The sequence below is a fragment of the Rhodamnia argentea genome, chromosome 4 (assembly GCF_020921035.1).
Source record: "Rhodamnia argentea isolate NSW1041297 chromosome 4, ASM2092103v1, whole genome shotgun sequence".
Lineage (NCBI taxonomy): Eukaryota > Viridiplantae > Streptophyta > Magnoliopsida > Myrtales > Myrtaceae > Rhodamnia > Rhodamnia argentea.
The window spans coordinates 14,496,722-14,508,863 of NC_063153.1; the positions used below are offsets into that span (position 1 = coordinate 14,496,722).

At 41.6% G+C, this 12,142-nt stretch overlaps 2 protein-coding genes across 7 annotated transcripts; both read left to right on the plus strand.

Annotated features, from left to right (window-relative positions):
- Nucleotides 1–1,790: 1,790 nt before the first annotated feature.
- On the plus strand, nucleotides 1,791–7,944 carry LOC115749098. The gene is made up of 8 exons (XM_030685787.2): nucleotides 1,791–2,096; nucleotides 2,272–2,404; nucleotides 2,860–2,963; nucleotides 3,614–3,785; nucleotides 3,914–4,054; nucleotides 4,175–4,412; nucleotides 4,502–7,335; nucleotides 7,447–7,944. Exons 1-8 carry the CDS (start codon nucleotides 2,065–2,067, stop codon nucleotides 7,729–7,731), a joined length of 3,939 nt encoding a protein of 1,312 aa, XP_030541647.1. The 5' UTR covers nucleotides 1,791–2,064; the 3' UTR covers nucleotides 7,732–7,944.
- A 1,453-nt stretch (nucleotides 7,945–9,397) lies between these two features.
- On the plus strand, nucleotides 9,398–11,404 carry LOC115749107 (probable caffeoyl-CoA O-methyltransferase At4g26220). Of its 6 annotated transcripts, none has more exons than XM_030685801.2 (6): nucleotides 9,398–9,461; nucleotides 9,975–10,047; nucleotides 10,152–10,231; nucleotides 10,506–10,650; nucleotides 10,771–10,902; nucleotides 11,020–11,404. In XM_030685801.2, the coding sequence occupies exons 2-6, from the start codon at nucleotides 9,979–9,981 to the stop codon at nucleotides 11,311–11,313; spliced, it is 720 nt and encodes a 239-aa protein (XP_030541661.1). In that variant the 5' UTR covers nucleotides 9,398–9,461; nucleotides 9,975–9,978; the 3' UTR covers nucleotides 11,314–11,404. The 6 variants fall into 6 exon arrangements, with proteins under 6 accessions (XP_030541661.1, XP_030541660.1, XP_030541662.1 ...); XM_030685800.2 differs by having other exon boundaries at nucleotides 9,412–9,461; nucleotides 9,964–10,047; XM_030685802.2 differs by having other exon boundaries at nucleotides 9,435–9,469; nucleotides 9,977–10,047.
- The last annotated feature ends 738 nt before the right edge of the window (nucleotides 11,405–12,142 follow it).

Consider the following 12,142-nt stretch of genomic DNA (forward strand, 5'->3'; position numbering starts at 1 on the left):
CAGAACGCGACAGATGGGTCGCGATCGAACGTACGATGCGTCGAAGAAAATGGACATCACCATCGCTACAGGCAACGAATCTGGGCCCCTCGCTTTAATGTACATCCCGCGAGGCCGGGCCCCAACCACGATTAATTGTTTTTTTTATTATTAATACAACGAAAAATTTTAAATTAGTATATTCATAATAAATTTATCTTAAATTATTTTTTTATCATAAAAAAACTCCAAATTATTATACATGTGATAAATTTAAATCAAATTATTTTTTTGACCACCAAAAATCTTAAATTGATACATCCATGACAAATTGATATATTACCATACTTTAGTATTTCGTTAAATTTTACGATCAAATTGTTAAGTTGGATGACATATGACAGTTGCCGGGTGTACTAATTTGGGGTTTTCACCCTCTGTTTATCACAGATGCATCGGCTTGAGATTTTTCGTGATATTAACTCAATTTACTAGAAACTCACGAAGGATAAATTTGTCATATGCGTACTAATTTAGAGTTTTTGGTGATAAAAAAAATTAATTTTGGGTAAATTTATTACATGTGTACTAGTTTGGATTTTTTATGGTAAAAAAAAATAATTTTAAGTAAACTTATCACATGTATATCAATTTGGAGTTTTTGTGGTAAAAAAAATAGTTTGAAATTTTTCGTGGTAAAAAATATAGTTTGAGGTAAATTTATGACAGATATATCGGTTTAAGGTTTTTGTGGTATTAAGATTTTTTTGTTTGATTCTATCTTATCCTATTATAGTTTACAAAGTGCGCGCTATATGCTGGTTACGAAATCTTGCACCATCATTTACACGCTATATGCTGGTTACGAAACCCTACACCATCATTTACGCATAGCCACTCCCACCTCCTGAGAAGATGGGGAGTCGAACTTCCCACCCTCCCTTTCCTAAGTGGGAAGAGTGACCACTGAGCAACCTGGTGGTTCACCACAATTAGTTCCATGACTCAGAAAACATAAAACATGTAAACCAAAAAATACAGACAAAAATGCAAAGCAATAAAATATTAATAAAAAACCCTAAATTACATCAGACATTAATATTCGATTTTTTTTTCGTGACACCAATACCTCCGAGCTTGTTCTAATGCGAAAAAAAAAAATACTCTCCATCTGCCATAAACTACGGCACTAACATCCAAGAGTTTTATTTTTGTACCTCCAAACTTGTTTTAGCGTGACAAAAATTACAATCGATCTACCGACGAAGATCCTAAATCTTACCCCTAAGCTTTTTCTTGGCAACACCGATACCCCAAACATCTATTGGTGAGGGACGGAATCCATCACAATTTTTTTTTTTTTTGGAGTCTAAAGTTTAGACTTTCTTATCTCAGACAAATGGTATTTTTGTTATATCGATATATGTTTGAGGGGTTCGATGATATAGAAAAAAATTGTTGGGTATTGGTGTTAGAGTGGGTATAATTTAGGAGTTTCAGTGACACGAAGAAATTCTGGCCATAAATATTATAATTCGGTATTATTCACTACTTTTTTTCGGTATTAGCCCCAAAAAAATAAATTTTTGTTTCGCCACATATGAAAAATAACATTCTGAGCAGGGTAGTGCTCCATGTCTGAAAAAGAGGATTCCACTCCGCGTAGTTAAATTGAAAAAAAAAAAGCCCAAGTCAAAGTCAACAAGGAAGGAAGGGGGCGATCGACGTCCGCAGTAACTTCCGTGCACCTTCCCGCGGCAAATCTGTCCCCCTCGATTGCTTAACGCCCTCGCGGGAGAAGTAAAGGCCCGCATCCATGGCCGAGTAGATTAGATTCCGGGGACGTTCAACCCAAAACCAACCGTACGCGTCTGGATGCGACGTCGTCGTCGTCCTCCTCCTCCTCCTTCGCGTGCATCGTCTCTCGCATGAGCAGGATCCTCGCTCCCTCCCTCAGATCGAAAACGATCGCTTCACCCTCTCCCTCTTCGAGTCGGCGAAGCATTCGCAGTCTAGGCAGCCTCTCTCTTTCTAATTCGATCTCCTGCGAGTCGCGGTCAGAGTTGTTCGGTTCGCGCTGAGAAGATGCTTCACAAGAGCTTCAAGCCCGCGAAGTGGTGAGTTTCCCCGGTTCGCTTGCTGCTCCGTCAATCGGTTGCGTGCTGCTTTGGCGTGCTCCTTGCTTTCCGTTTTGTTCGTGTGTCGATCGGCGGGTTGCGGTGGCTTCAATTGATTGTTGACCGGTGGTTGTGTGTTGATTTTTTATTTTGTTGTTGGTGGCGAATTGTGCAGCAAGACGGCGTTGAAGCTGGCCGCGTCGCGGCTGAAGCTGTTGAAGAATAAGAAAGAGGTCCAGGTGAAGCAGATGAAGCGGGAGTTGGCTCAGCTGCTCGAGTCTGGTCAGGACCAGACTGCTAGGATTCGGGTGAGTTGTTGTCTTGTTGGAGATTGAGACGACTCAATTTCCGATTATACTTGTTGAATTATGGTTCAGTTAGATGGAAATTTGATGTGAGACCTTTCGCACTTTCGATTTTAAGCTGGTTGTTTTATTTTTATTTTTATTTTTCATTTTTCGTGAAACATGGTTGCCTTAATCTATTGGCCTATCCATAGTTGCGTGTGTTCATGATTGACCGTAGCCAGGATATAAGTTGGTGACTCTTTCCTTCGAAAAGCTTAAATATTTCCTTCCAAATTACAACTCTTTCCTTAGCAAGTGAATTTCTGCTTAGAATGGTGCGGATTAAATCTGTCTGGCACTTGTATTTGTGCGATGAAAATCTGAATTGTCTAGTTCCTCATGAGATTACTGCACGTGAATCAATAATTGTTGTTGAGGGCAATCTGCTAACGTAGTTCATTCTCGTTTTGCTTCAGGTTGAACATGTTGTGAGGGAAGAGAAGATGATGGCAGCCTTCGAGCTTGTTGAGATATACTGTGAACTTATTGCTGCCCGTTTGCCTATAATCGAGTCACAGAAGTATGTGGCCATGATTGTTCTATTTCATTAAACTCGAGTTTCTTTTTGTCATATAGTACAAATGTACTGTGTTTGGGATTATCGGGCTTGGATATAGACACCGAGCTGAGAAGACAGCACATAGCTAGAGCAAAAGTTATCCAATGAAATGGTGAATTATCTGATAATTCTTCTATGTCAGGCTTAGAGATAGTGTTCAGAGCAGAACTATATGCCCCAAGGACGTCTTTGAAAGGGCTTTTTGTGCAAATGCATATTTTCTATAGAGGCAACTCCTGTGTCACCTTGCTGCTCCTAGTTGTCAATTGATAATAAGCTTTATCCGAGATGCATAGAATCTGATGCCTCTGCTTCCTTCATTTACTTTTGCACCATGGGCTCTTCTTCCTTGGTATATAATACACTACACCAACCCCTCCCCCTTTCCTACCAGACCTCGCCCATCCTACTGGTACTGGCAGGAACTCTAGCTTGTCCCTGTAGTTCACGATTTGGTTCCACTATGTAAGCACAACAGGCACTTAAGTCGGCCCACCTTGATGCTTGCGATTTCCCAAAGAAATGATAGTCTTGCCTTTTTAGTTCTACATAATATTTTACGTAATTATTTTTGGTGAGAAATGTGCAATTAACTCTCTGTACATTTCCAGAAACTGCCCAATTGACTTGAAGGAGGCTATTTCAAGTGTAGTATTCGCATCTCCGAGATGTGCAGACATTCCTGAACTCGTAGATATCCGCAAGCATTTTACAGCAAAATATGGAAAAGATTTCATTTCTGCAGCTGTTGAGTTGCGTCCAGATTGTGGTGTGAGCCGCACTGTAAGTCCATAATTGTTCAGCTTTCTTCACAGTTGCGTTCTTTCTACGAATGAAATGAAAGGAGCCAAAGTTTCTCGGTTGCACTTGTTTCATTGGGCCTGATGGAATCTTTTCTTGCCCTTTATCAGTTAGTTGAGAAACTCTCTGCCAAAGCACCTGATGGTCCAACCAAAGTAAAGATTCTAACCTCAATTGCCGAAGAACACAACATCAAATGGGATCCTAATTCATTTGGGGATAAAGATTCGCATAACTATGAAGATTTGTTGGTAAATCCGAATTATGTTTGCTGTAGTAGTTTGGCTTCTGAGTTCTGTCTATGCACAAGTAGTTTAGCATGTTCTTCTTCTGTTTGTTGATACGACTTTTTGGTAATTATTGCTATGCAGAATGGACCAAGTACTTTTGAGAAGGCCAGTAAACTGCAGACACAATTTTCAAACTTCCAAGTGCCTGATCATGACAGAGAAAGAACTAATGTGCAAGTAGCACCACAGAAAGTAGTAAAGGAGGATGCTTCTTTAAACTTGCATGAGAACAGCAGCAGGTTATCATTTGGCCACCAAAATATTCCCCCTGGACATGCTAATGTTCCTGCCACCTCACATCCAGAGCCAAAAGCTCCAGGTACAATGAGCTGTACCATCTCATTACTTGAAAGTAGAATTGTGGGAAATTTGCTTTGATATTCATACTAACAGAAGTTCCATTTACAGGTAATGTGATGGAGGGGGCTGAAGCTGGGCATGCATATCCCAGGGAAGGGAATGTTGACTACATGGGCGGGCAAAACTGGAATATGGAATTCAAGGATGCAACCTCTGCTGCTCAAGCTGCTGCAGAATCTGCTGAACGGGCAAGCATGGCTGCCAGAGCTGCTGCACAACTTTCTAGCCGCAGGAGGATTTCTACGCAATACTCTACAGAGCCACAAAGGTCATCTGCTCATGGTCCTATGGATGAATGGGCTGGAAGATCTGCAGGCTCCAGTTTTCAAAATGAAGCCCATGCTAAAGTTGCTGGTGATAAGGCTTCTGAAGGAAGAAATGCTCAACCTCACACACCATATAAGCACAATTATGTTAAAGAGGAGTCCGTTGGAGAAGCAGGTGAGAGCTTTTATGAAGATGACCATATGAGCAATAACAGACCTAGCCAGTATGCTTCCATGAAGTCTAATATGGAGCCCATGGACAATAACTCATTTGCAAATAGTTATGATACAAACAACGAGCGGCCCGAAAGATACATCAGCTCTAAATCGGAGGGTGGATTCTCTGACAGGGCTCCTGTCAATGATACTTTTGAGGCCAGAGTTCCAAGCATGCACCGCGGTCAACCTGATGTCCGAGACAATGACAGGCTTGCAGGGGTCAATGAAAGATATTACAGAGAGAGTCATAAGAAAAGCAGTGAATCCAGCCGGTCTAATTCTAGGAATTCTAGTGCAGATTTCAGTGGTGTTGACTCATTTGTGAATGAACATGAAATGGCAAGCAGAAATACCCGTAACAGCTCGTCTGGAGCTGAGCCTGGCAATGTTTTGGATAAATCAAGTGTTATGAGAAACTCTCGACCAGAGACTAGTGGCACTTTAGACGAACCGGGTGAGAGAAGAAACTCTGGTGGATCTTTAGTGGAGTCTGCTAATGACTTGGAGGATGATTTTATATCTGCTAAACACTCTACCCATGCTTCCTATTATTCTCATTCATCACGCTCAAGTACTTTTAATAATAACCGAGAGGTTTTGCGTAATCGGAAGGAGGAGGATGATGTTGCTGAAAATCCCTTTGCCGATTTTGAGGAAGAAAACTTCCAGAAAGATAATAAATCAGCAATTGAAAGCACTGCAGTAGTTTTTGATGATTATGATTCAGATGGCGATGACTATGGGTTTGGTTTGGACAAAGGAGCAGAGCCAAGTGTGAAGACCTCACAACCAAGCTGGGAATCACCTAGCTATCCATCAGCAAGTATCAGTACGCCAAGCCCCAAAAGGACCACAGTTGACACGTTCACAAAGATTACTCCTCAATCAAGTTTCTCGATGGACCATAACATTCCCATCTTTTCTGAGGGTTTAGCTGATTCTTCAGTTCATTCACAAGCAGATGAACTTGAGCCTGTGACCTTCGATGAGTCAAATGGGCCAAGTTCAGAAAGTGAAGAGGATCGGAGTAATTATAAGGGAGAGAGAGAATATTCCAGTTTTGGATCTCAGAAAAAGTTTGGATTTGGTGGTTTACCTTCTAGTTCAGGGAAATCCTCATTTAATTCAAAGCATGAAGGATTGGATACCTCGGATGATCCTGTTGATAAGAAGCACCAGAGCCAGCCCTTCAATGCTTATGAAGATGCTTTGGTTCATGATGTCGAGGAAAGTGCTTCCGTAATTTCAGAACCCGTTACAATTGATAATTCCAAATCTTCACATGAAGATAGTTATGATAGTGGTTTGGGTTTGACATTCGGACGATTGACTGGTGGTCTGAAAAATAAAGGTAATAGGCATCCTTCGTATTTGAGGAGCTCGGCTGGTGATGCTTCGTTATTTAAACAAACAGCTGAATACGCTGCAAAGGAAGCCTCCTCTTCTTTTCTGCCTGATACATCAGATGATTCTGGAGTTCAGCAAGATCCAGAGAGTGAGGAAGTGGGTTACGAGTTTAAGAAGAGACCAACCAGAGGGCCAGCTTTCACATCTTTTGGTTCTGGTAGTGATCAGATTCCAGAGAAAACCGTTCCACAAGAAAGTTTCAGAAGCCGTCGAGAACGGCAGGTTCAGAAGTTGGAGCAGGAAGCAGAAGATTCATTTACGAGAAGAGAAAGCACAAGGCCGGTGATCCCATCTCTCGGTCCTTCTGGTGTTTATGCTTCAGAAAGGACTACCCAAGGCCAAATTTCGGACAGCCATCCGGAATTTTACTCTCAGCAGGAGCCTGAAGCGGATGAAAGATCAAGTTCCAGAGGTTCAAGTGCATCTTTTGATTTAAGAGAAGAACAGCGTGGTTCAAGAACCCGCCGGGAACGTTATATTGAGAAGATGCAGCAGGACGTGGATGACAACTTGACAAGAAGAGCAAGCACGAGGCCAATGATCCCGTCTCTGGGCTCTGATGATGGCATATATGCTTCAGAGGGAACTGGGAAAGAACATATTTACAACAGCGGTCCTGAACCTTATAGTCAGGAGGAGTCCGAAGCGAATAAAAGATCAGGTTCCACTGGTTCATCCACAACCAGTGGAGAACGCATTGGTGCTGGGCTTTCTAGAAGGACAAAGGCTGGTGCTCCAAGTACTCACAGAAATACCAACTTGAAGTCAGCTTTTGCCTCTGACGAATCCAAAGAACGTAGTGCAGATTCAAGATCCTCTCTTAGGAGCTCTTATCCAACTGAAACTTCAACAAGGCCTCAGTCTGCGGCTGATGAAGCCTATAGTTTGAGAAGTTCTGGACATTCGAGGTACGGTAAGGAAGCAAAGGGCGAGCCCATTTCAGAAACCAAAAGATCATCTCGTGAGGAGAGCTCAAAGTCTTCTGCAAAGGTGCAACCTTCATCTTCAATTTCAAAGAGAACTTCATCCAGTAAGTCAGGTATGAGTGAAGATAGTCCAAAGTCTGCTGCAAGAGAGCAACCCTCAAAGTCTTCTGCAAAGGTACAACCTTCATCTTCAATTTCAAAGAGAACTTCATCCAGTAAGTCAGGTATGAGTGAAGATGGTCCAAAGTCTACTGCGAGAGAGCAACCCTCGTTACCCATTCAAAAGAAGGTTTCATCTGCTAATTCAGAGACGAGGGAAAGTTCTAAGGCAGCAACTCCTGGCTTGGAGTCTACATCTAGGGAGGATTCCTTGAAACGAGCAAGTCACGTTCATCCTAAGCTTCCTGACTATGATACTTTTGCTGCCACTCTACAATCACTTCGAGCTAATCGACAGTAACTCTTTTGGTCTTTCTTTGTGGATATAATACGTTCATGTCGTTCATTTTTGGGCGTGGTTTTGATGTTATTATTTTCGGAGGGAGGAATAAACTTGGATTATTATGTGTTTGTGCAGTAGTAGTCCGTCTTTGTGGGCTGAGTTGGGATATTGAGCTATTCTTTTATTTAATGACTTGATAAGTTGAAGCATAATTGTCACTTCTTCATTGAACCAGGATTGCCTCGTTTCATTTGTTTTACCAGTCTCTCTATCCTGTTGTGTAAGTCGAGACTTTAAGATGGTGCTTGGGCTGTTAGAGATGGGTCGCGGTGGCACTTGTTGTACTAAGATCCTGAACGGAAGCGCTCCGTTCGCATCAGGCAGCAGGCTACAGCCTTCAGGGCTTTTGTGGGTGAGTGTATGGTCCATTGTTTCGGACGACCTGGTGCGGTTCTTCTTCGGAGATGTAATATAACTTCACATTAGAAGCTGTATATAAACATGGTCTAAGATACGAGCACTCGGATACGTTCCTTGGCACAGAGAGAGAGAGAGAGAGAGAGAGAGAGAGAGAGATGCACGACTCTGGCAAAGAAAACTACAAGAAAAAGTTCACAACTTTTCGAAAACGTTGCATCCACAATAAACCCTGTGATTAAATTTATACATGTAGTTTTCTGGGACGCTTCTCCGGGAAAGAAAGTAGGATCAGTTTGGTAACAAAGTCATGACTGGATTGCTAACAATGACGTCTTGGAAGGTAGCGTAGTAAGACGGACGTCGCCCCATCAATAGAAAGTTTGTGTTTTGGCGGACATTTTGGGCACGAAATGACTTCCGTGTCCAAGTAAAAGATCTACCAAAGTCCATAGTGAGATCTCTGATTATATTTCTTTATCCCGATAAGAGAGTTCTTTTATTCGAAGGAAAATTGTTCCCAAGAAAGCATTTTCGAACTTTCTAATATTTGGACGACGGAAAACTAATCGAAAATACCTTTCATAGAGCGAAAACAAGAAATTTTTTAGATCGGGAAAAAATAACTTCTTTTTGTGACAAAAAGGAAATCACTTTTTCTAAACCAACAAATAAATACGAATTGACCGTTTTCCTTAAAAATGACTATCATAGAAAAATATTTTCCTTTGCCATGAAATTTCTAGTGAAATGAATGTATCTTAAGTATGAAATCACTTTCTTCGTGCCCGATCCATCAAGTCCCGTTGTCGAGTCTTCTGAGACGATGCTTCTTTACTCGATAGTGATTGATCCATATTTTTCCGAAATTTATTACCACGAGTGTTTACTATGAATAAAAGTCGGTTTCAAGACAATCGGAAATTGAGTTCTACCCGATAATTTTTCCTGTTCTGACGGCGGCCAATCTTGGCGTCTCCGTTATGACTATTCTGCTTCTTGATTCCTTGAGCATGACTAGTTGTGTGGTCTTGCCATGAGGTTAGCACACAGAAGACTCCAAAAATATCACTCTCCCATGCACCGTCTGGAATAAAACAGCAACGACAAATCAACTCTACAAACAGCCACAAAGTCGGTCAAACATTTGACCCAAAAGCACAAATAAGTCAGTCAAACAAGAGAATCATGACATGACGTTATTCAGCGGACAAGACAATCCCTTAGAAGACAGAATGAGAACTCCTATAAAATGCCCATCTTTGCCACTTGATCTTTTCAGGAACTTTTCCCAGTTTTTGGATTGTGATCTTGGCAAATTTCTTCTCCCAAGTAGAAGGTAAAAGAATTCTCTGATCTCCCTTTTCCTGCTATGTTCTCCTCACAGTAATCTTTCTGGGGGTTCCATAGCGAAACCCCTCAAGACAAGGAAGTACTCTTTAGCTTCGCTCGAGGTTCTGCCCCCATTTTAATGGAGGAAAAGTTGCTTCACAGCGAGAAGGAAGTGGGAAAACACATTCCTTTTCATCTGATTTTGGTCATGAAATGATACAAATGCTTCATGATTTTCCTCCTCTACTGTTGCAAGATGTATTCTGGTATCTGCCTTGATTTTCCTGATCTCTCGGGAACGTGCGCGTATTTCCCTTGATTGCGATGTCCTTGATTGTTCTTAACTGATTGTAATTGATATTACAATACCTTGTTTCATCTTGTGAAGCGTATAAATAGCGCAGTACCGGCATTACGAGGCTTTTTCTCCATGTAGTCTTCATTAAACGGTTCTCTCTTCCAACGTATTCTTATCTAAATCTATGCGGATTCGATTGATTTAGTGGCTTTTCAGAGATGGAACACACTGCGAAAGTAGTCTCCCATGGTCCATCAGGGTTGCTGCAGAGTGATGAACTATACGATGTAAAGTCTCTTTTTTTCTTCGTTGTTTGCACCAATTTTGTCTGCTGAATGAAGATGCTGCAATAGTTTGAGAGTTCTCTTAAGTTACTCTACTGTCATGGCAGTACGTGCTCACGACCAGTGTGTACCCCAGAGAAGCAGAGATTCTGAAGGAGCTCAGAGATGCTATTGCAAACCATCCACAGTAAATCCTATGCAACATTCTTTTGATCAATGCAACATGGACTTTTAGTGATCTCCTTAGACTATGATTTCAAAGTTATCCTGCTTCAGTAAAGTGTATGAACATATTGTATTACTCGCTTTTTGAGCCGGACGTTCATGTCACGGGGACTAATGGATTGAGTAAATCTGGCGGCACCATAGAATTCAATGATTGAAAGCCGTTGTCCATATACTAAAACCAAAGCGTGTCTTAAGTTTTTATGTTGGCTGCTGGTGGAATCATTGCTGAACAGGTCCTACATGGCAACTGCGCCGGATGGGGGTCAGTTCATGGCCCTGCTGCTGAAGCTATTGAATGCGAAGAAGACTATAGAGGTCGGCGTCTTCACTGGATACTCTCTCCTCCTCACAGCTCTTACGATTCCGCACGATGGCAAGGTGGCTCATCTTTCGCTTGGATTAGGGAAAAACTTGCAAGTCTGCTTGTCAAGCTAGTAATAATCTGCACATTATTCTCTTGCTGTTTCATATTGGTCAAATCAAATGTTTCTACTGTAGATCATAGCCATCGATGTAGACCGAGAAGCATACGAGATCGGATTACCGTTTATCAAGAAGGCTAATGTTGAACACAAGGTCAACTTTGTCGAATCGCAAGGTTTGCCTGTCCTCGATAAATTATTAGAAAATGTGAGTGTAACTTCTCTAGTAAAGTAATCCTCATTTGGACTTGTGCAATAGGAATAATATGTTGTGAGCTTAATTAGACTCTCAGCAAGCTCATCCGGCATCGCTTCTGTGTGTCAGCAAGAAAATGAAAGCAGCTTCGACTTTGCATTCGTCGATGCTGACCGGGCAAACCTGAAGAACTATCACGAGAGGCTGTTGAGGCTGGTGAGGGTCGGGGGTGTGATCATGTATGATAACACTCTCTGGGGAGGCACTGTAACCTTGGCCGACCTGTCCGCCGTTCACCCAATGAGGCAATTCGCATGGAAGGACACGATCGAGTTCAACAAGATGATAGCCGGCGATCCTCGGGTCGATATATCTCAAGTCGCGCTGGGCGATGGGATGACGATCTGCAGGCGCATCTGTTGATGCCTTTCAATCAGAGTTTTTGGCAGACCAAAATAGCACTTGCTCCTCAATCTTTTGAGATTTGAACACAATAGCTTCTGCTACCGATTGTTAAGGCTGCTATGTTATGACCTTTTGAATACTTTTGATAAACTTCGGAGGATCCTGTCAATTTCTTTAACCTACACTACTAGTCCTGGTGTTAGGAATAATCTCGTTCCATCATTTACTGTATCAACTTTGCATAAAGACACCACAAGTGTCGTAACTTTCCTATGGCTGTTTACTTGAGTATTATAACTTTATTTTCACTTACATTAGCGTCATAGCTTATCTTCCACTTGAATACCATGATGTTTTGTTTTTCGATCACTAAAAAGCCATATAGCTTTTCAATCGATCTTTTGAATACCATAATATTTTAAAAAGGGTCACCACAAATGCCATGCCATGTCGATCTTTTGGCATTTAGGTCAACATTTTTCAAAAGTTACAATAGTCAAGCGATCGATTGAAAGTTATAGCACTGAAATGAACGCTTTTTAGAAATCAAGGCATTTAAGTGGTCCAAAAAAAAATTATGGCGTTCAAGTGTGCATTGTACGAAAATTATAGCACTTGTGATATTCGTTTCACCCATGTGGACGAGGAGGAGCCTATGAACAGGTCCTGGAAAATTCGTCGGATGTGTGTGTGCATATAATTGCACGACTCAGACAAAGAAACTTAAACCGGTTCTGTTTGGCTAAAAAGTGTTGACAAAGCTAATTTTGAAATGTGAATCCATAGTAAAAAAATCGACAAAGGATGTGAAGGATCCTTTGTTGATTCTTGCACAGGAAACGTCGAC

Excerpts from the sequence above, each read along its gene's own strand:
- LOC115749107 (XM_030685798.2), top strand. The coding sequence starts at position 9,692 with ATGATTTTCCTCCTCTACTGTTGCAAGATGTATTCTGGTATCTGCCTT. Across the intron at positions 10,048-10,151 it reads AGAGTGATGAACTATACGAT|TACGTGCTCACGACCAGTGT; the intron begins GTAAAGTCTCTT and ends CTGTCATGGCAG. Across the intron at positions 10,903-11,019 it reads TCGATAAATTATTAGAAAAT|CAAGAAAATGAAAGCAGCTT; the intron begins GTGAGTGTAACT and ends TCTGTGTGTCAG.
- LOC115749098 (XM_030685787.2), top strand. The coding sequence starts at position 2,065 with ATGCTTCACAAGAGCTTCAAGCCCGCGAAGTG. Across the intron at positions 3,786-3,913 it reads ATTGTGGTGTGAGCCGCACT|TTAGTTGAGAAACTCTCTGC; the intron begins GTAAGTCCATAA and ends GCCCTTTATCAG. Across the intron at positions 7,336-7,446 it reads GCTCAAAGTCTTCTGCAAAG|GTACAACCTTCATCTTCAAT; the intron begins GTGCAACCTTCA and ends TCTTCTGCAAAG.